Here is a 23,950-nt window from a genome sequence, read left to right on the forward strand (position 1 = left end):
CCCTGCTCTCCAGATCCCTCTGCAGAAAGACATTGGGACTCTCAGAAGGCACTGGAAATGCCAACATACCAGCTGCTCCCCTGACAGAACCTCCAGCAATTTGGTCAGCGCACAGCCATCGCGGAGGTCGACGTAAAGGTCCGTGATTTGGCACAGCACTCGTGCCAGGTGGGAGTTCACCCACTTGGTGAAGGTTTTCTTCTGGACGGCGTCACGCTCGTCTGCGAGAAGGTGACAAAGAAAGGGTGTGGTTAAAATACTGACATTATGCGGTTGGAGCACGAGGAGCGATTGAGTCGCCAGGGACAATGCATGCCAGAGTTCAGAAGAATGAGAGAGGATCTCATAGACACACATGCAATTATGAAAAGGTTAGTTGTTCCCGCTGGCTGGTGAGACAAAAATTAGGGGACATAGCCTAAAGATTCAGGGAATAGACTTTGATGGAGATAAGAACAAACGGCTTTTCCCAGAGAATACCAGATATGTGGAATTCTCTGCCCACGGAAGCAGTACGGTGCAGTCTATCACAGGTAAAGCCCTCCCCACCATTGAGCACGTCTACAAGAATCGCTGTTCCAGGAAAGCAGCATCCATCTTCAGGGACTTGCACCACACAGGGCATACATTCTTCTCACTGCTGCCATCAGAAAGGTGGTACAGGAGCCCCAGGACTCACACCATCAGGTTCAGAAACAGTTACTACCCCTCAATCATCAGGCTCCTGAACAAAAGGGGGTAACTTCACTCAACATCACTTGCCCCATCATTGAACTGCTCCCACAACCAATGGACTCACTTTCAAGGACTCTTCCTCTCATGTCCTTAATATTTATTGCTTATTTATTTATTATTGCTATGTCCTTTGGTTTGTATTTCCACAGTTTGTTGTCCGCCCTGTTGGTGTGATCTTTCATTAACTCTATTATGGTTATTGGATTTATTGAGTATGCTCACAAGGAAATGAACCTCAGGGCTGTATATGGTGACATATATGTACTTTGATAGCAAATATTCTTTGAACTTTGAGTAGAGACTTCCTCATTAAATATATTTCAAACACAGTTAGATTTTAGCATAGTAAAGCTCTGGAGAAATAAACATCATTTGACATGACACATAATGATAATGGCACTGTTACTAGATTAATAATTATTGCCACATGTCCTAATGTCCCAATATATTGAAGTGGGACAACCATTGAAGCACGAAGTTCTGACATTTCTGTCATTCATTCTTTTGGGGTTACTGTTTTGTGGATGTCTGATAAGAGTACGAATTGCAGGCTGTATACCGTACACTTTCTCTAATACTAAATTGAACTACTAAACTTGCAGCTGACTACACCAGGGGAAACACACTGAAACAACACCTCAAGTCAAACGAGGGACCAGCCCTGAAAACGGCGGAAGACAAACAGGCCCATAAAAAGGATCCAGCGGAGCTGAGATCACTTATAGAGCCGACCTTTGCAAAAGAGACTGCCACTCTCGCATTGGTCCCTTAGCCACAGACCGCTCTGCATCAAAACCCATGGTCAACCTGGACCAACAGATGACCACAGATCCACATATTAAAGTACAGCGTGGACAAGAGTAACCACTCTTCTCCTCCTTCAGTTGCTTTTTGTAATCCCAGCACCATGGATCCTGGGCTTGTCCAGATCTCACAGTTCTTCACCACTTGCTGATCACCACAGGACTCAATCTGGTTTTGAGGGTGAATTCACTGAATGGAGAATGCCCGCGTGTGACTTCATTTGATGTGGGAGACAGGTACACGGATAGAAAAGATTTAAAGAGATGCAGGCCAAACACAAATGAGACAAGATCTGGCGGGGCAACTTGGTCAGCATGGATGAGATGGTCTAAAGGGCCAGTTTCTGCACTATGACTCAATTTCCACACAAGGACATCATTCCCCAAGAAATGTCCCTTCAGAGATCGGTGACTAACATGCAGAGTGCACTTATCACCGGTGACTGCTGGGTCATACACATTGATTCCGCAGCAGTGGAACTGGGACCCCAAATTCAAGCCTCATTCTTCCTCGCTGTCAAGTGGCACGGCCATAATACTCCCCACACCAACCTTCACCCAGCCCTCCCATTCCTTGACTCAAACAGTGCCCTGACTGACCTCGCCCCACTGACCGTCCCAGTTCCCTGGGCTCCTTTGGCTCAGTCCCAATATCCTCCTGATTGTATCACCCCACTACAGCCCCTAACCTGGTCACGTCACACCACTAGCAGCTGGGGAGGGGGGTGGGGTCTTCCAGCTTTTGAGTTGGCAGTGCAACCTAGCAAGCCTATACTGAGTGTCTTGTATACATCTGGATCACTGAATGATAAGATCTGCTTGAGACCCTTGGAAGGATTCCAGAGTGGGCGCACTATCGTTCCGTCAAATAAACCGTACTCCAAATAGAAGAGCTTTTCAAGCTCAATAGACACAGTCTGCTCATTTTTTATCTTCGTTTGATAGGAAAGGAAAACTAAAAGGGTTAAATCAAAAGAAGCGGCACAAAAATTCTCAACACAAACAAGAGAAGAAAATCTACAGATGCTGGAAATCTGAGCAACACATACAAAATGCCGGATGAACTCAGCAGGCTGGGCAGCATCTATGGGAAAAGAGTACAGGGGGCCCAAAACTTCGACAACTGCTCTGCATCCAACCCAGCTAGCAACAATCCTCCAGCAAAATGCACTGCTTTCTGGGACTGTAACACCAATGGGTTTTGGTGAGGACCGCGTGCCTTTTATAAAGGCGTGAACTTTGAAGTTCAGGCAGGGCACAATCGCTTATTCAGTGCAAATGTGTTTATGGTGTGCCAGAGGTTAAAAAAATTAGAAAAAGTGCAAAGTTATACAATGCAAAAAAGGCAAAATAACAAAAATGACAAGAAGAGAAAATGCCAGACCTTTTAGGACTACAGCTCCTAAACAACAGAGCAAAGTAATACACTCACCTTCACACACCACCTCTCCCCACTTACAGCAAAATAAACCTTTAAGTAAGAATCTCCTTACTCTTAGAGAAAAGGGATAGTCTATTCCAGGGGTCAGCAACCTTTTTGCCTCTGTGGGCCGGATTGCATATTAATGAGCTGACGCTAGGCCAGATAAATGCCATTAAAAACTTGAAATATGAGAAGTATCCATTTAAATACATCTAGTTATGTATGGCCTCAAATAATGAATAACGCATGCTAGAAAATCATTTGTGCTTAAGGTTGCCTACCCCTGGGCTCTATTCTTTGGAATGCAGGAGAGTTGTTACTAGGAGCCTGGACAATTACACAAAAACCAAAACAAAGGATTTCACGTCCTTCTTCACAATCACAAATGTCCACAAATAGATTCATCACCATAAGACCTCCATGATATTGCACAACAAAAATTAATCAATAACTAACCGTTTTCCAGCACTCTAACCCATTCCCCAAAATGAAGTCAGCATAGAGCACGTGCCACCGCAAACAGGCACCCCATTTAAGACACCCTACCCATGAGTCAGGTCCCTTCCCTGAAACGAGAAGGGTCAACAATCAGGATGCGTCAAAAAATGCCACTGAACTGTGGTGTGCAAGTACAAGCAAAAGTGCCCTTGCTGCACATTAGCCTAGGGTTTCAACACTACCAGACAGGGATAACGGGGGGAATGGGGGAAAGAGGATGAAATTACTTGTGGCAGACAGGGATGTAGAACTGTACAGCGGAGCAACAGGACCTTTGACTCTCAGTGTTGTACAGAAGCTATTTAAACCAAAGATGCCTAATTATACTGATCCCTTCTGCCTGGACATTGTCCATCTCCCTCCATTCTCTGTAAATTCATGTATACTCTACCTAAGAGTCTCTTAAACGCCTCTATTGCCTTCTCTACCATCCCTAGCAGTGCATTCCAGGCACCCATCACTCTCCATGTAGAAAATCAGTCCCGTGTATCTCCTTTGAACTTCATCACCCCACCTCTCCTTCACCTTAAATCAGGGGTTTCCAACTGGGGTCCATGGACCCCCTTGCTTAATGGTTGCAAATGCATGCCTTTAATGCACATCCTCTAATATTTCTAGTCTGGGAGAAACAGACTGGCTCTCCACTCTTTCTATATCCCTCTAATGACCAAGGAACTGACTGTGGACTTCAGAATCAGTAAGATGAAGGAACTCACGCCAGTCCTCATAGGGAGATCAGAAGTGGAAAGGATGAGCAATTTCAAGTTCCTCGGTGTCAACATCTCTGATCATTTAAATCATTTTTCGAAAAAAATATAGGAAGAGACGAAATCCTGTGTAATTGAATAAACTGCATCAAGAACAGGGGTTCTCAACCTGGGATCCACAGACCCCTCGGTTAATGGTAGGGGTCCATGGCATAAAATAGGTTGGGAACTCCTGGTCTAGAGGACTTCAAATCAAATTTTTTAAAATGCCATGAAAAAGAACTGGTTTAAAAACTGGTTCGTTGTCCTTTCCAGAATACCGAAAATAAATGAAACTGAATGCCTGTGTTTACATGAACTGTACGTTTTACAGAACAATATTTTATGTAGCATGCTTTGGAGAAGCTGAGAAATACTTTTTCAGAGTTGCATCATATGCTGAAATTCTGGGGTGCATGAAGGATGCTTGCAACATGATACCACAGAAAAAAAGTTGACGGGATTTTGCTGGGTCTGAGTTATAAGGACAGGTTAAATAAATTTGGATTTTATTCCTAAGAAAGTAGAAGATTGAGAGGAGATTTCAAAGGTTCAAAGGTCCAATTTAATGTCAAAGAAATGTATACAATATACATCCTGAAATGCTTTTTCTTCGCAACCATCCACGAAAACAGAGTACCCGAAAGAATGAATGACAATTAAATGTTAGAACCCCAAAGTCTCCCTCCCGCGTGCAAGTGGCAGGAAGCAACAACCCCCCCCTCCCCCACCGGCAAAAAAAAGCATTGGCACCCACCACTGAGCACTCAAGCGCGTGCAAAGCAATAGCAAGCACACAGAGTTGCAGTTACCCCAAAGATGTTGCGCTTCACCGGGTATATGACATAGCATAGACTCGCTCTCTCTCCCCCAATAAGGAAGAAGGAAGTGTCTCTGTTTTCCCAGTGAGCAGGGAGACATAACAAACAACTCGCTGGTTTACGTTGTTAAGAGTCCATTACTTCGCCTTTTTCGAGCTCTGTGCCTGAAGATCTTAAAGATCTCGGGCCTCCAGGCACACAGCCGCAGATATTTCAACTCCCCCGAGGACACACAGGTCTCCTGTCATGACACCGACCCTCGATCTGCCCACTCGGAAGATTTGATAGAGGTATACAAAATTATGAGGGGTATAGATGCAAGCAGGCTTTTTCCACTGAGGTTGGGGTTGCAACTGGAGGTCATAGATTAAAGGTGAAAGGTGAGAAGTTTAAGGGGAACATGAGGGGTAAACTTCTTTACTCAGAGGGTCCACAGGGTGTGGAACAAGCTGCTAGTGCAAGTGGTGCATGAGTGTAATTTTGACATTTAAGGGAAGTTTGCATAGGTACATGTATGGTAGGGGGATGGAGGGCTATGGTCCTGGTTTAGATCGATGGAAGTACAGAATTTAAATGATTCAACATGGACTAGATGGGCCAAAGGGCCTGCTTCTGCGCTGTACTTTACTATGACTGTACATTGTACAGAAACAGGCCCTTCACTCCATCAACTCTGCATTTATCATCAAACACTTACTTACGCTACTCCTACTCTAATCCCATTTAAATCCGGTCACAGTCCCATCAATTCCCTCCAGATTCTCACTTACACACAAACAACAACACACAGTGATCATCTTTGGAATGCTGGAGGAAACCGGAGGAACCGGCGTATACCCACATGGTCACAGAGTGAACGACAAGCCCTACATAGAGAACACTGGGGGGGTCGGGATTAAACCTGGTTTGCAGAAGCTGTGAGACCGCATCACCATGTCACCTCTTGCAAACAATGATACAGTCATAGAGTCATAGACAAGTTCAACACAGAAACAGGATCTTCGGCCCATCTAGTCCATGATGAACCATTTCAACACCTACTCCCATTGACTGGGAGTATAGCCCTCCATATCCCTCCTGTCCATGAACCTATCCAAACTTCACTTAAACATTGAAATCAAGCTGGCATGCACCAGTTGTGCTGGCAGCTTACTCCACACTCTCACAACCCTTTGAATGAAGAAGTTTCCCCCTCACGTTCCCCTTAAACTTTTCACCTTTCACCCTTAAACCGTGACCTCTGGTTGTAGTCCCACCGAACCTCAGTGGTAAAAGAGTGCTTGCATTAACTTTATCCAACCCCTTATAATTTTGTATACCCTAACAAATCTCCTCTCAGTCTTCTATATTCCAAGGAATTAACTCCTAACCTGTTCAATTTTACCTTATAACTTGGGTCCTCCAGACCTTGCCACAGCTTTGTAAATTTTCTCTGGACTCTTTCAACTTTATTTTATCTTTCCTGTAGGTCGGTGACCAAAACTGTATGCAATATTTCAAATTAGGTCTCACTAACGTCTTATACAACTTCAACATAACATTCCGACTCCCAACTTAACAGTTTGATTTTTGAAGGCCAATGTGCCAAAAGCTTTCATTACGACCCTGAATAGGGAGGCCGTTGATAATTGGTGAGCGCTGTATTACATGGACGGGGAGGTTGGTAGCTGATGGTGAGCACTGTATTGCACGGAGGGGAGGACGGTAGGCTGATAATTGGTGAGCGCTGCATTGCATGGAGGAGAAGACGGTAGTTGATAGTGAGTACAGTACTGCATGGAGGGAAAGGGTGGTAGCTGATGGTGAGCACTGTATTACATGGAGAGGAGGACAGTAGGCTGATAATTGCTGGGTGCTGTATTGCATAGAGGGGAGGGCAGTAGGCTGATGTGAGGCGTGAAGTACGTTTTCCAAGTATTGAATGAACTCACCCAACTTGGGCTGTGATATCAGCTTCTCCCTCAAATTATCTCCTCCAACTTCTCCTTACGTGCTGCTGACTGACTTATGGGAGCGAACAAACTGTACCAGTGTGCTATAGAACTGGAGGGAAATTTTCACTCTAAGGACGGAATTTTTATGGGTCGCCACTCAGCTGCTGGTCTGCCGCTTTGCTATAGCTATAAACATTGCAAAAGGCTAGAAGTGAATTGTATGGTGAAATTTTGATTATTTTTTGCCATTTTCTCACTTAGTTATCTATTATGCCACTCTTTTTTATATTTTATAAAATTGTGTCTTAGGCTATTGCCTTAGCTTATGGTTTTTAGTAACTTTACTATTTGACATTGTCAATAAACTTTCATGTTCTAAATAGCATTAATTGAAATCAAATTACAACCTTCATTTAAGTTAAATCTGCCAAGCCTACCTTTAGAAAAATTAATCCCATTTTGGCTTAAGCCCGTTAGTTAACAGAAATTTATTATGTTTGCCTTATGAGTTTTTAAAATTTATGTAAGGGAAAGGAAGAGATTAATTTCAAGAAAGGTAAGCTAAGCTTAACTGCCTCTTTTTTCAAGAAAGTTGGGCTAAAAATTCATTCTCTACTCAAAAGAGCATTGACAATTATTTTTTGATTATTATATACACAACCTTCTGATCACGCTAACATAATTTTCAGGTCTCGGGGAACTCTTGCGCAAAAATGTGCTGTAGATATAATCACTTTTGCGCAGGAATTCCCCAAGACCAGAAAATTGTTTCAAAGTTTCCTCCAGAGCAAAAAGCTGCACCATACTGCTGACCAGCTAACTTCCTTCTCTGACTAACAATGTCTGCTGAAAGGGTAAGTGTGCCAGCAGAGGAGGGTTACTTGCCACTTCGGTAAAAGGCTTCAAGACGTGAGCAGGGAATGAGATTAACACATTGGACTGACAGTATACATAGTTGTGGACGGCCCAGTGCTAACATTGCCAAGCAGGTTAAAAGATTTGCCTAGGGACACTCTCACTGCATGGCAGTGATATTTACATAGAGAGTTGATGGTACAGGCAGTCCCCAGGTTACGTACGAGTTCCGTTCCTGAGTCCGTCTTTAAGTCGGATTTGTACGTAAGTCGGAACAAGTACATCCGGTATTATTTAGCGTCAGTTCGTCAAACATTTGTCTTAGTATATAGTATATATTTTACCTTTCTAAGCATATAAAATACTTAAGAAACGTATGTATTCCAATAATTAAACCACTGCGTTGTTTAGTAATAATTGTAGCTTTCATCGGGGCAGGGCCTTTCACATGCTCCATTATTCTCACTTTATCTGTTATCCTTTAAAATTGTTCCGATCGTTGACCGACTGTAGCCTAACGCTTTTTCAATGACCGATGGTGTTTCACATCTTTCCAAACGCTTTATTATTTCCACTTTATTTTCAATCGCGTTCGCTTCCCGTCAATGGAACAGAAACACTGCGGGCGGTGGGTCCCGACCTCTGCCAGCTCCCGAGGTCTGCTGGGTCTTAAGGACCACCACACTGAGACAGGCTAAATGGGACAAGTGGGGGCTGTGCTGGGTTTGCGTATTTGATCCTCCACAATATTCCGCGTGGGTATTTAAACTGGAGGTGGCAGTATTTTTTTTACAAGGTCGAGTTGCGCGCTCGACATCAACCCGGCACGAAGGGTACGGGAGTCACTGGGTTGACATCAACCCGGCACGGGTGCGGTCTGTCACTGGATCGAACTCGTTGATCTCACTGCGCCACCAGCTGACCGGAACGGGGGGGGGGGGGGGTCAGGGTGAATCTTACTAAGAAAAATTTAAGCCAAATACAAAGTTAAACACTCAATACAGTGTCAATGACAATGACTTAAAATGGCGGACGGCATCACAATCCGACTTAAAATGGCAGACTGCGTTCTCCTTCCTTGGTTCATAAGTACGAGTTGTCCGTAAGTCGGACGTTCGTAACTCGGGGACTATCTATATCTCATGTTCAGAAGTCAAAGTTCAAAGTAAATTTATTACTAAGGTACATATACATCACCCTATTCAACCCCGTGATACATTTTCCAACGAGCATACTCAATAAATCCGATAACCATAATAGAATCAATGATGGACCACAGCAACAGGGTGAACAAACAGTGTGCAAAAGACAACAAACACCAAATACAAGGAAAAATAATAACAATATTAAATAATTAAGCAATAATTATCGACAACATGGGATGAAAATATTTACAAAAGAGGTGATGGCATCTTACGTTCAAAGTTCAAAGTAAATTTATTATCAAAGTACATGTACGTCACCATTTACAACCCTGAGGTTCATTTTCTTGCGGGCACACTCAATAAATCCAATAACCATAATGGGATCAATGAAAGAACAGGGTGGACAACCAGTGTGCAAAAGGCAACAAACCGTGTAAATATAAAAAGACAGGAGTAATAATAATAATAAAAAATAAATAAGCAATAAATACAGTCGGCCCTCCTTATCCACGAGTTCTGCATGCGCGAGTTCAACCAACCACAAATCAAGAAAATCCGGAAGTGCTCGTCCAGCACTTGTTGTTCGAGCATGTATAGACTTTTTTCTTGTCATTATTCCCTAAACAGTGCAGTGTAACAACTATTTACATAGAATTTACATTGTATTAGGTATTATAAGTAATCTAGAGATGATTCAAAGTATACAGAAGGCTGTGCATAGCTTATCGTGGATTGGGATCAGAAAAAAACGGAAGTTCTCTTACTAAGTAAGTCGGAACATGTACATCCGGAATTATTTAGCGTCAGTTAGTCAAACGTTTGTCTTAGTATATAGTCTATATTTTACCTTTCTATGAATATAAAACACTTAAGAAACGTATGCATTTCAATAATTAAACCACTGCATTGCTTAGTCATAATTGTAGCTTTCATCGGAGCAGGGCCTTTCTCACTTTATCCTTTAAAATTGTTCTGCCTGTTGACCGACTGTAGCCTAACGCTTTTCCAATGACCGATGCCGTTTCACCTCCTTCTGATCGCTTTATTATTTCCACTTTATTCTCAATCATCCTAAAGACCACCGCACTGAGGCAGGTTAAATAAGGGACTTGAGCATTCGCGTTTCTTGGCATCCGCGAGGGGTCCCGGAACCAATTCCTCGCGGATAAGGAGGGCCGACTGTATTGAGAACATGAGATGAATAATCCTTGGCATAAGTTGTGGGAACAGTTCAGTGATGAGGCAACTGAAGTTATTCCCACTGGTTTCAGACCCTGATGGTTGAGGAGTAATAACTGTTCCTTAACCTGGTGGTGTGGATCCTGAGGCTCCTGAACCTTCTTCCTGATGGAAGCAGTGAGAAGAGAGCATGGCCCAGTTGGTGGGTCATTGAAAGGTACTTGAAGGGGAGGTGCGGTGGGGGAAGGCATTTTTTTTGGGTAAACTCACAATGGTGAGGGTATGTTCTTAGCTAACGGTGGGGGTACATCTTATTTCAATTATCCAGCACCCGTGGGACTGTAGGAATTTTAGATTAGCACATTTCCCAAATTATTGGATGACCATGCTGTTGACAACCTAAACATTCCGGGATTGAAAGGCTTGTCATATGGAGAGCATTTGATGGCTCTGGGCCTTTACTCACTAGAATTCATAAGAATGATGGAGGTGGGGGGAATCTCATCAAAACCTACCTAATGTTAAAAGGCTTCGATAGAGCGGATGTGGAGAGGGTGTTGTATATGGTGGGGTGATCTCAGAGCAGAGCAGTGTTCTTTTAGAACGGAGATGAAAAGACATTTCTTTAGCTGACAGGTGGTGAATCCCCGCAGAATTTATTGCCACAGGCGGCTGTGGAGCCCAAGTCTTTACGTATATTTAAGGCTGAAGTTGATAGATTCTTGATTGGTCAGGGCATTAAGGGATATGGGGAGAAAGCAGGAGATTGGGGGCTGAGAGGAAAAATGGATCAGCCATGATGAAATGGTGGAGCAGACTCGATGGGCCAAATGGCCTAATTCTGCTCCTATATCTTATTTACCCTACTTATTGAAATTTTCCACGTTACACAGTACTGTAACACATTTGTTCAGTGATTTTGCTGATTTAAAAATAAGTGGAAGAAACACAAGCCCTAACCCTCAGATCCAGCTGGAAAAGTACCCAAATTCCCAAAACCTGGCAATTCCAGACTCAAATTCTGGTTCCAGTTACACATCCACACATTGTCTGGAGCATGGCCGCCAGCATTCCGGACTCTCAGCTAACATTCGAGACCAGGGGTTCCCAACCTTTTACATGCCAAGGACCCATACCATTAAGCAAGGGGTCACGAACCCCAGGTTGGGAACCCCTGTCTAGATTAATGCATGATACAGATGTCAGACTATCAGGACTTGGCAACCAAGTTATCAGAAGATTTGCTGTGCTTATTATGGAGATTTTCGATTTAATCCCACGCAACGTACCAGCCAGGGCTTTTATCCTCGAGGATTCGAAAAGCTTGGAGGAGCTGTGCTCCTCTTCCCGGTGGCTCTCGGAGGTTTCCCTGCAACTGTTCATGTTGTACTGTCGTTGGACCTCCATGTTGTCCAGGTCTGTGGTTGTGGACGACATTGCGACAGAAGTCCCACCTCTCGGGGTGGAAGGTAGAGGTCAGAACCTGAGAAAAGTAAATAATCATCAGAATCAGATTTAATATTAGCTAAAGCTGAAGTCTGTCCCGAGCCCTACAGGCTCATCAGGCAGGTGCTTATGCCTGTTTCCATGGCGTGAAGCGACTGAGAGTACAAGACTACCCCCACCCCGCATAGAACACCAGTCTATCACAAGGTTGACCCCCAGAATTTTGCCGGGTACCCATTTTCAGCTGAGTGGACTGGAGCAGTGTGTGGTTAAGTGCCTTGCTCAAGGACACAATACACTGCCTCGGCTGGGGCTCGAACTCACGACTATCAGATTGCTAGTCCAACGCCTTAACCACTTGGCCACGCGCCACAGAGATTTAATATCACCCGCATAAATCGTGAAATTTCAGTCCCTTCCCTCCACCCCCCCCCCCCCCCCCACATTTTTATTCAGGCACCTTCCCCCTTCTTTCTCAATCCTGATGAAGGGCCTCAGCCTGAAACGACAACTGTTTATTCATTTCCTTAGATGCTGTCTGAGCTGCTGTTCCTCCAGCATTGTGCAGAGTCATGAAATTTGTTGTTTTTATAGCAGCCATATATATTACAATACATTATAATAAGTGTAAATACATAACACAGTAACAGACAGAGAGTAATAACTCAGTTAGAACTAACTCAGTCACATACAGACAGGAGAGGTGATTATTACACACCTCAGTTATAATCAGGGTGGTACACAAACTCAAAAACGAGGACTGTTTAACCCGAACCAAAATAAATGAACTTGAACACCTCACCATAATTCTAGTGAAACTCACAGCACAAATGCATTTTAAAACAAGAACAATAAGTAGCGCTGGCCGCTAGGAATGCTGGGGCGAGCTGTCGAGCACACTCCTGGAGCACCACAAAATATAAATATAAATATATATATATATATATATACTACATACATACACACACACACACACACACTGGTTAAATTAAATAAGTAGTGCAAAAAAAAAGGTAATGAAGTATTGTGCATGGGTTCAATGCCCATTCAGAAATCGGATGGCAGAGGGGAAGAAGCTATTCCTGAATCGCTGAGTGTGTGCCTTTAGGCTCCTGTACCTCCTCCCTGATGGTAACAGTGAGAAAAGGTCCCTAATGAGGGAAGCTGCCTTTTTGAGGCATCGGTCCTTGAAGATGTCCTAAATACTACAGAGGCTAGTACTCATGATGGAGCTTATTTCAATCCTGCGAAGTAGCACCCCGCCCCCCCCACCACACCAGACGATGCTGCAGCCAGTCAGAATGCTCTCCACGGTACATCTTTAGACATTCGTGAGCTTAATTACTCCAGAAATAATACTTTGCATCTAAAAGCCTACTGAACTCCGCTTTGAGTTTACTAGGTGACTGACCCAAAGATTCAATACACTGTGGACAAAGACAACTTTTCCTCATTTCTGTCGTATGAGGGAGGAGGGACAACAGATACTGGAATCTGGAGTTAAAAGACAAACTGCTGGAAAACTCAAGAGGCTAGGGTAAAGGGGAAATGGGCGATCTACGGAGATTCGACATGACATCAAAAACTTCAACAGACTTCTATCGATGTGTAGTGGAGAGTGTATCGACTGGCTGCATCACGGTCTGGTATGGAAACGCCAATGCCTTTGAACAGAAAATCACACAAAATGCAGTGGATGCAGCTCATGGGCAGAGCCCTCCCGACCATTGAGCACATCTGCGTGAAATGCTATCATAGGAAAGCAGCATCCATCATCAGATATAGACAATAGGTGCAGAAGTAGACCATTCGGCCCTTCGAGCCTGCACCGCCATTCTGAGATCATGGCTGATCATCTACTATCAATACCCGGTTCCTGCCTTGTCCCCATATCCCTTGATTCCCCTATCCATAAGATACCTATCTAGCTCCTTCTTGAAAGCATCCAGAGAATTGGCCTCCACTGCCTTCCGAGGCAGTGCATTCCAGAACCCCACAACTCTCTGGGAGAAGAAGTTTTTCCTTAACTCTGTCCTAAATGACCTACCCCTTATTCTCAAACCATGCCCTCTGGTACTGGACTCTCCCAGCATCTGGAACATATTTCCTGCCTCTATCTTGTCCAATCCCTTAATAATCTTATAAGTTGCAATCAGATCCCCCTCTCAATCTCCTTAATTCCAGCATGTACAAGCCCAGTCTCTCTAACCTCTCTGCATAAGACAGTCTGGACATCCCAGGAATTAACCTCTTGAATCTACACTGCACTTCCTCTATAGCCAGGATGTCCTTCCTTAACCCTGGAGGCCAAAACTGTACACAATACTCCAGGTGTGGTCTCACCAGGGCTCTGTACAAATGCAAAAGGATTTCCTTGCTTCAGCATCCAGGCCATAATCTTTTCTCGCTGCTGTCATCAGGAAGAAGATACATGAACCTCAGGACTCACACCACCAGGGTCAAAAACAGTTACCACCCCACAACCATCAGGCTCTTGAACAAGGGGATAACTACACTCACTTACCTCACTTTAAAGACTCATTATCTCAGGCTCTCGTTATTTATCGCTATTTTATTTATATTTGCATTTGCACAGTTTGTTGTCTTCTGCACTCTGGTTGATCTTTCATTGATCCTGTTACAGTTACTATTCTATAGATTTGCTGAGTATGCTCGCAGGAAAATGAATCTCGGGGCTGTATGTGGTATGCGATAATAAAATTCACTTTGAACTTTCAGGAGACCATTCATCTGGAATGCAAGGTGGGAGACAAAGAGGTGAGGCATGGGGCAAGAGCTGGCAAGTGATAGTTCTTCCAGCAGTTTGTTCATTGGTGAATATTTTAAGACTTTGGTCCCAGTTCTAAGCACCTAGTCAGAGGATGAGTGGTCAGAGAATAAATTCAAAGTAAATTTATTATCAAAGTACATATGTCACCATACACAACCCGGAGATTCATTTTCTTCTTGGCATACTCATTAAGTCTATTGAATAATAACCACAACAGGATCTATGAACTTCCACTCAACTAGGGTGTTCAACCAGAGTGCGGAAGACAAGCTGTACAAATACAGAAACAAGGAAATAATAATAATAAATAAATAAGCAATAAATATCAACAACATGAGATGAAGAGTCCTTGAAAGTGAATCCATAGGTTGTGGGAACAGTTCAGTGATGGAGCAAGTGAAGTTGAGTGAAGTTATCCCCTTTGGTTCAAGAGCCTGATGGTTGAGGGGTAATAGCTATTCCTGAGCCTGGTGGTGCGAGTCATGAAGTCCTGTATGTTCTGACTGATATATTTTGGTACCAGCAGCATCACAGGAGTTGCCAGTCATCTTTGAACTCAACATAGGACGGCCTTAGGGACTCCAGCTCTGGGTTTTTCCCCCCCTCGGGTTTTACTCCCAAAGCCTCTCCCATGAGTGAGTATAGTTGCAAGTCAGCAGAGGCTTGAGATTAGAGTTTACATTTACCTACTCCTGGATGAGCTGCCAACCATGGCTGCTTGAAGCAATTGTTTTTAAGGTGCCAGTAACCCGCCATTGCCCCTTATCCTGTCAGAAGAAATGGTTCCATTTAGTTTAGTAGGTAAGCCACACACTAAGTGCTGGACTTTGTTGTCAAAGGCTATTTGAGACACACGCCATTGGGAGTATTTAATAGGATGTAGGAGCGTATCCCCCACCACCACCCCCAGGCTATCGGAACCACTCTCCCTGACAACCTCAACTTATCAGCTGACCATAAGTTTTGGATCGCTCCTCTCCTCCAAATCCCCTTCCGCTCTAAATTTCCTCAAATTTCAATCCCCCTAGCCTAACATCTTCCCACCCCCCCCCCCCCCCCACTTCTGTATTTCATCATTCTCTTCCCCTCTACACATTCCGTTGGCACGGAGAGAACGGCATTGAGGAAGGTGGTGGCTGAATGACGGAGCAGTCTCAAGGGGCGACTCCGGCTTCTACTTCCTGTGTTCTTTCCGTACTCTAACCTCGTGGCCTGGAATATCGCCAGCTCCATCATTACAATCAAACCAGAGGTTCGTTCGCAAGTTCCTGCTGTGGAAAGTCGGAACACAGAGCACATCGCAGCCTTCCACGCTTCATATCAAACACTCTGTCTTCAGATAACATGGTCTCTTTATCCCTGTCAGGACAAGAAATTTTCCCACATGCCATCCTTTGATTTATTTATTGAGATAGCGCGTGGGACAGACCCTTCCACCCCTTCAAGCCATGCAACCTCAGACCTAACTCCAGCATGGGGCAATTGACAATGACCAATTAAACTACCAACCGGTATGTCTTTGGACTGTGGGTGGAAACCAGAGCACCAGAGGAAACCCATGCGATCACGGGGAGAATGTACAACAGGCAGTGGCGGGAATTGAACCTGTACCGCCAAAACTGTAAAGTGTTGTGCCAACCACTACACTACCGTGCCGCTATTTCATTTCTGTGAATAATTTGACCTGTTGGACGTGCCCCAGAAACCCAGTACAACAAATCACGTAATCATGACACCCCCCCTCATCTGCTGTATGTGTTCACTGTATTAGAGACATTTCCTTGGCTTCACCCTCATTTCAACACTACCAAAACTTACATTTCTCTCTCCACTTTCTTAATTCTGATGAAGGGTTCCTCATCTGAAACGTTAACTGTTTCTCTTTCCACAAATGTTAGTTTTTTTTGACTCTATATTTTATCCCTTTCACAGCAGACGTAATTCCAGCAAGCACCATCACCTATCATATGCATTGTAGCTTAAAGTACTGAGAACTGTTCCAAGCCATTTTGACTCATCCTATCGCAGACATTCCCTTTGTTCTACACATCTTCCCCCCACCACCTTCAGCTCCTACAGCAAACCTACTCCCACACACTCACCCTTCAACACACACAAAATGCTGGAGTAACTCAGCAGGCCAGACAGCATCTATGGAAAAGGGTACAGTCGACATTTTTGGGCCAAGGTTCTTCATTAGGACTGGAGAGAGAAAAAAAAGATATTTTTTTTCTCCAGTCCAGATGAAGGGTCTCCGCCCAAAACATCAGGAGTGGAAAGAGGGAAAAAAATAGATGAGGAGTAGAGTTAAAATGAGGGGGGAGGGGATTGAGAAACACAAGGTGATAGGTGAAATCAAGAGGAGGAGCGGTGAAGTAAAGAGCTGGGAAGTTGATTCGTGAAAGAGATACAGGCTGGAGAAGAAGGAATCAAATAGGTGAGGACAGAAAGCCATAGAAAAAAGTAAAGGGGGGAGCAGCACCAGAGGGAGGCAATGGAAAGGTAAGAGAGGGTAAAAGGGGATGGGGAGATACTGAGGCTTTTCTCCTGTGGAGTATAATAGGCTGAGGGGTGACTTTATGGAGGTTTATAAAATCAAGAGGGGTAGGGATACGAGGACACCATGACCGACAAGCCCATGTTCAGCTCGCTGCTCACAAGGTTTACTTATAATTGTGCCAAACTGAGGCTGCGGCCTGCAACTAACGGGCTCCTGGATCGGCTGCACTGATGATCAGCTTCGTGGCTGTGGACTCACTTTCATGAACTTCAGTTCCAAATGCTACTTGCTTGCTTTTAGTGTTTGCACAGTTTGTTTTCTTTTCTGCGCATTGGGTTCTAATGGGTTTCTTTGATCTGTGGCTGCCTGGAAGGAGACCAGGCTGAATGTTGTATGTAGTACACATGCTTTGACAAAAGGGTGGTGGGGTGGAGATTCGTCTCTACCAAAGGAGGTGCACGGAGCTCCTTCCCTCCGCTAGCCTGCAGTCACCCTTGGACAAGGTGTAGCACCCTTCCCACCCACCCCGATCAAGGTCACGTGAGGCCACGGGAGCAGGTTGTATGAGCAGCTGATTACACGACCACCGATGCCAGGCAGGCAACATCTGAAGATTATTGATAATGTCCGGGGTCACACACATCTTGTAAAGACACTGCCCAGAAGGTGGCAATGGTAAACCACTTTTGTAGAAATATTTGCCAAGAACATTCATGGTAACAGAAGGACCATGACTGCCCACATCATACAACACAGCACATAAAGAAATGAAAACACGAGGAAATCTGCAGATGCTGGAAATTCAAGCAACACACACAAAATGCTGGTGGAACACAGCAGGCCAGGCAGCATCTATAGGGAGAAGCACTGTTGACATTTCCGGCCAAGACGTCAACAGTGCTTCTCCCTATAGATGCTGCCTGGCCTGCTGTGTTCCACCAGCATTTTGTGTATGTTACATAAAGAAATGAACAGTTTGGTAACGAAAACACTTTTAACTCTGATATGGCAGATTGCCACAATCTTTTTTCTAAGGGTAGAAACCATAATTAAAGTATAGAAACTCTCATTGATCATGCAATCAACCATATCTTCTAATAACCTACTCACATGTGCTTAGCTTAGGTTTAGCTGAAAAGATGTTTCTCAGGGATTCAGTCCAATCCTAGACCAAAATGCCAAATTCCTGTCCACGCGTCCTTGCCATCAAGATGGCCTCAAAACCAAATGACCTCAAGGGCAAACGCTCCAATGGCTGCAGTCAGAAGGCGACATCAAAGGAAGATCCCCACCATCTGAGCCTTGCCACCTCTGTGCAGCCGCCACTGCGCTGGAGGTGCAGAAGATTTAAGTCCCACAGCAGCAGGTTTAAGAACATCTACTTCCCTTCAACTACTCAGCTCTCGGACCAACCTGCACAACCCTAATCACTTCCCCAGAACAGCAACACCGCGAGCACTTTGCACTACAACGGCCTCTGCTGTTCCAGTTGTGTTGGCTGGTGTATAACTTACGTTTCACTTGTGAGCGTGCGTGCCTCTGATGCTGCGGAAAGTAAGTTCTTTTCTTTGTGCCCGTGCATTTACTACTGTGCACACGACAACAAACTTGACCTGGCTTTGACCTCACACAAAGATGGACATGGCTGTTGGAGGTCAGTCAACCCAGCCCCGCGATACCATGACAGAAGTTCCTCAGGGAAGAACAGAAGAACCATACCACACAAGAATAGACTCTTCAATCCACGATGTTATGCAAAACTAATTAAAGTTGAAATTAAATGCCTAACTGAATGAATCCCTACTGCCTTCATAACATCTATATCTCCCCATTCTCTGCACATTCATGTTCACATCCAACAGCCTTTTAAATTAAATGTTTTCACCATATTTCCCTCCACCACCAGCCCTGGCAATGCATTCCTGGCATCCACCACTCACTATTTTACAAAAAACTTTTCCACACATCTCTTTTCAGCTTAGCACTCCTCACCTTAATTGCATGCTCTAGTATGAGATACCAAAGGAGGTGTAAGACACTCCTTCCCTCCGCAAGCCTGCAGGTCACCCTTGGGCAAGGTGTAGCACCACCAGCCCTGATCAGGGTCACGTGAAGCCATGGGAGCAGGTGGTGGATGATCATACGAGGGGTGATTGATAAGTTCGCTGATAAGGAAGGAGGAGTCAATTTTAGAAAACCTAGCACATTTATTTTTCAACATAGCCCCCTCCTACACTTACACACTTAGTCCAGCGGTCGTGGAGCATACAGATCTTGGACCTCGAAGAAGTGTCCACAACAGGGGTGATTAATAAGTTCGTGGCCTAAGGTAGAAGGAGATGAGTTATACAGCTCTCGTTACATGCACATGAAGGTTAACTCTTTGAGTGATTATGCAGAAAGTTTGAAGTTAATAACTCATCTCCTACTTCGGGCCACAAACTTATTAATCATCCCTGCTGTAGACACTTTCTGGAGGTGCAAGATCCGTATGCTCCACAACCACAGGACTAGGTGTGTAAGTGTAGGAGGGGACTATGTTGAAAAATAAATGTGCTAGGTTTTCGAAAATTGACTCCTTCTACCTTAGGCTATGAACTTATCAATCACCCCTTATATGAGCAGCTGGTACATACTACAAGGCCTGGTTATACAACCACTGACGCCAAGCAGACAATCTCTGAAGAGTATTGATAATGGAGTTACCCGTCTTGTAAAGACACTGCTAAGAAGCCAGCAATGGAAAGCCACTTCTGTAGAGAAATCTGCCAGGAACAATCATAGTCATGGAAAGACCATGATCACCCATGTCCCATGGTGATCTACACCTCTCATACTCTAATATATACCAGGTATTCCCTCAGTAGCTATCACTCCAAAGAACCCAAGCCTGCCCAGACACTCCATATAGCATATGCCTTCTAACCCAGGCAGCAATGCTGATGAGCCCTCCCCAAAGCCTCTACATCTGGGGCAGCACTGTAGTGTACTAGTCAGTGCAATGCTTTACAGTACAGCAACCCAGGTTCAATTCCTACCACTGCCTGTAAGGAGTTTGTACGTTTTCTCTCCGTGACTGCGTGGGTTTCCTCCGGTTGCTCTGGTTTTCTCCCACAGTCCGAAAGACATTCCGGTAGGTAGGTTAATTGGTTATGGTAAATTGTCGTGTGAGGAGGCTAAGATTAAATCGAGGGATTCCTGAGTGGCTCGGCTGGAAGGACCGTGAGGGCCTATTCCACACTCAACAAACAAGAAAGAAACGTTTTCCGATATTGTTGAATGCAATGCTCCAGATTCAGCCCATCGGGAGATTTATACACCAGCAACGTAACTTCCTGAAGACGATGCTCCAAGTCATAAAGGCAAGCGTGGCATACGCTATCTTTGAGCAAATTCTAAGGAAGGATGTACTGGACCAGGAGAGCGTCCCAGGAAGTTCACAAGAATGATCCCAGGAATGACAGGCTTAACAAACGAGGAGTGTTTAACTTCCCTGGGCCTGTACTTGTGGGCATTCAGAAGGATGGAGGTGTGGTGGGAGGGGGAAAAGAGGTGGAGGGAGGGTCTCATTGAAACCTTCTGGGTAGTGAAAGGCTTGGATAGAGTGGAAGTGGAGAGAATGTTGTTCAAAGGGACAAATTCAAAGGGCATAGCCTCAGAATAACACAATGTCCCTTAAGAACTGAGATGGGGTGGAATTTGATGCCACTGAAGGGTCAGTATATTTAAGGCAGAGATTGATATGTTCTTAATTATTGGTAAGAGGGGTTGGAGTTAAATGTTTTGGGGTGAATGCAGGCAAATGAGGTTAAAAAATAATGAGCCATAATTAAATAGATCAGATTAGTGGACTGAATAGCCTAATTCTGTTCCAATAGCTTATAATATTTACCACAGCATCAAGTTATACAGCCACTTCCAGGGAGCTAGCACTTAGACCCCACATTCCCTCTCTACATTAAAGTCCAGAGTCCTGCTATAAACATAGCTCCCAGATAAAGTACAGGCAAAGAGAAGAGTCATAAGGTCACAGAAAGGTACAGCACAGAAACAGGCCCTTCAACCCATCCAGCCCATGCCAAACCATTTAAACCGACTACTCCCATCGACCTGCACCAGGACCATAGCCCTAGCATCCACATACCTATCTAAACCTCTCCTAAGCATTGAAATCGCGCTCGCATGCACTACTTGTGCCAGCAGCTCAATCCGCACTCTCACCACCCTCTGAGTGAAGAAATTTCCTCTCAAGTTCCCCTTAAACTTCTTTCACCCTTAGCCCACGACCTCTGGTTGTAATTCCACCTAACCTCAGTGGAAATAGCCTGCTTGCATTCTATCTATCCCCCTCATAATTTTGTATACCTCTATCAAATCTTCTCTCAATCCTACGCGTTCCAAGGGATAAAGTCCTAACCTATTTGATCTTTCCTTGTAACTCAGGTCCTCCGGACCCGGCAACATCCTTGTACATTTTCTCTGTACTCTCACAACCTTATTTACATCTTTCCTGTCAGTTGGTGGCCTTCATAAATCAAAGTATTGAGTACAGGAGATGGGACGTTATGTTGAAGTTGTACAAGACATTGGTGAGGCCTAATTTGGAGCAATGTGTGCAAATTAGGCCTCACCAATGTCTTATACAACCTCAGCATAACATCCCATCTCCTGAACTCAATAGGTTGATTTATGAAGGCCAATGTGCCGGAACCTTTCTTGATGACCCCCACCTACCTGTGACGCCACTTTCAATGAATTGTGGACCTATACTCCCAGATCTCTTTGTTCCACCACACTCTCAGTGCGCGACTGCTCACCGTGGTTAAGACCTACCCTGGTTGGTCCCACAGAAGTACAACACCTTGCACTTGTCCGCATTAAATTCCATCTGCCATTTTTTTCAGCCCATTTTCCCTCCTGGTTCAGAACCCGCGGCTGGCATTCTCCCTCCATCTGCTCTCCCAACGCCTCACACTTCGAAGGGCTAAACCCCATCTGCCACTTGTTTCACCAACAGCCTTCACAGTATCAGGACTGAGAGCATCATCCGCCGACGGCGGGATGTTGTTCAATTCCAGTCACTGCTGGTCGGCTAGTCCAAGCCCAGACCTGGGCACAAGGGATCAGATCTCCACGGAGAGAGAGAGAACAGAAACACAATATCGAGCAGCTGAAGTGCCGGCTGATTTTCGCCCGTACTCTTGTCTGGGAGCTTTGTAAAGGCATTTCTCGGCCTAGCCCAATCGATGCAAACGTCGAAAAGCCTGGACCTCACGGGCACTGTGCTACCGACAGCCATTGTCTCTCAGCTGGGTACCAGCAATCCCTCAGATGGCTTTACCGATAGAAGCATCATTCCCAAAACAAAACACTGGGAGACCAGGGGAGGGGGGGGAGGGGGGGATACATCACTGGGAAAATATTTTAAATTTGTTAAACAAAAAAAAGGAAAGGTGATTAAAAAGTAATGTAATTGGGCTTTTTTTGCCGTGTGCTCAAGGTTAAAGCGAGGCCACAACAGTTCTCGCTGTTTCCACAGAGAAGCGGTGTGTCTCCTCCTTCCTCATCGTTGCCAACCTGTTCACTGCGAGGACTTGGTGTAAAAAACACTGTCCACACTGCCCCGATCTTACACACGCACACTTACTGATGGAGACACCTCCTGAAATCCAGCGACTGGCTGCGGAATCAGATGATTCTTTTTCGCACAAGGTTGCGGAAATACGGCGGGTTTGGAACCCGAGAGAGGGAGGAAATACCACGGCACATCAGACGAGCCGCCAGCTCTGTCATGCCCGGCCCGTTTGGGGCGTTTTGGGTGTTTTTTTCTCCCCCCCCCCCCCGCCCCCGCGGAGGCGGCTGACCTCGCTCCGTCTCCGGCCTCCCGGCCCATTGCCCCCCTGTTACTCACCCACTCCGGCCGGTCCCCGCAGCTGCCAGACCAGCGCCCGCGGCGCTCCGGACACGCAAAAGCGTTTGCAGGAACGGCGCTGCGGCACTCGGGTCTCGCCCCGCCCCGCACTCTTCCGCAGCTGGCATTAGGGGCTGGGCAGGCGGTGGGAAATCAAACGGAAGAAAGTAGATTGGGTATAAAGACTTGCATTTCTAAAGAGCCTTTCCCGTCCCTGTCAGGATTTGCCCGCTGAGGTTCGTGTTCTGTCTATGTAGTCACTTCCCCAGCTGAGGTAAGAGGTGGACACCCAGGTTAATGAGTGTAGTGGAAGGGACTGTATACTCATTGCCAATTAGGAAGGACTTTCCGTGTGCTGTTCAAGACGCTGGTGAGACCATACTTGGAGTATTATGTGCACTTGTAATTGTCCCGCTGTCGGATGGAGTGGACGCGTACAGAAAGGATTCGCCCGACTGTTACCGGAACAGGACGACTTGAGTTAGTCATAAGGAATCCGGATAGACTGGGAGTTTTATTCCCTGGAGGGTAAAAGGCTGAGGGTTTTTAAAATCATGAGGGCCATATATGTCTTTTTTTCTTGGTTTAAAACTCGAGAGCATAGGTTTGTAAAGGGTCCTGAGTGTCGGGTTGGTTCTATGGACTGAGCTGCCAGAGGAAGTCGGTACAATTACAATACTTAAAAGATTTTTCGTCATCGTTAAGACACAAGGGATCCCCATCACCCAGGCCACGCCCTCTTCTGCCATCAGGTAGAAGGTACAAGAGCGTCAGGATTCACACCACCAGGATCAGAAACAATTCCCCTCAGCCATCAGGCTCTTTAACCAAAGGGGGTGACTTCACTCGCCCCATCATTAATATGTTCCCAGAACCTGTGGACTCACTTTCAAGGACTCTTCCAAGGCAGCATTTTTCATTAAGGACCCTCATCACCCAAGTCTACGCTGTTCTCATCGTTATGAGGAAAAACGTCTTCACGCAGAGAGTGGTGAATCTGTGGAATTCTCTGCCACAGGAAACAGTTGAGGCAGGTTCATTGGCTATATTTAAGAGGAAGTTAGATATGGCCCTTGTGGCTAAAGGGTTCAGGGGGTATGGAGAGAAAGCAGGTACAGAGTTCCGAGTTGGATGATCAGCCATGATCATACTGAATGGTGGTG

At 45.2% G+C, this 23,950-nt stretch overlaps 1 protein-coding gene across 2 annotated transcripts in view; it reads right to left on the reverse strand.

The window, feature by feature from the left end:
• LOC140716517 (spectrin beta chain, non-erythrocytic 1-like) overlaps positions 1–22,883 on the reverse strand; it is a 205,206-nt gene extending 182,323 nt beyond the window's left edge. For both annotated transcript variants that reach the window (XM_073029317.1, XM_073029316.1), the window contains exons 1-3: positions 22,788–22,883; positions 11,429–11,622; positions 70–221 (exon numbers count right to left, since the gene is read on the reverse strand). In XM_073029317.1, coding sequence (XP_072885418.1) covers positions 70–221; positions 11,429–11,576 — 300 coding nt within the window. In that variant the 5' untranslated portion in view covers positions 11,577–11,622; positions 22,788–22,883. The remainder of the gene's footprint in view (positions 1–69; positions 222–11,428; positions 11,623–22,787) is intronic.
• Between the last annotated feature and the right edge of the window lie 1,067 nt (positions 22,884–23,950).

Source organism: Hemitrygon akajei, chromosome 25 (genome assembly GCF_048418815.1).
Source record: "Hemitrygon akajei chromosome 25, sHemAka1.3, whole genome shotgun sequence".
NCBI classification, from domain to species: Eukaryota; Metazoa; Chordata; class Chondrichthyes; order Myliobatiformes; family Dasyatidae; genus Hemitrygon; species Hemitrygon akajei.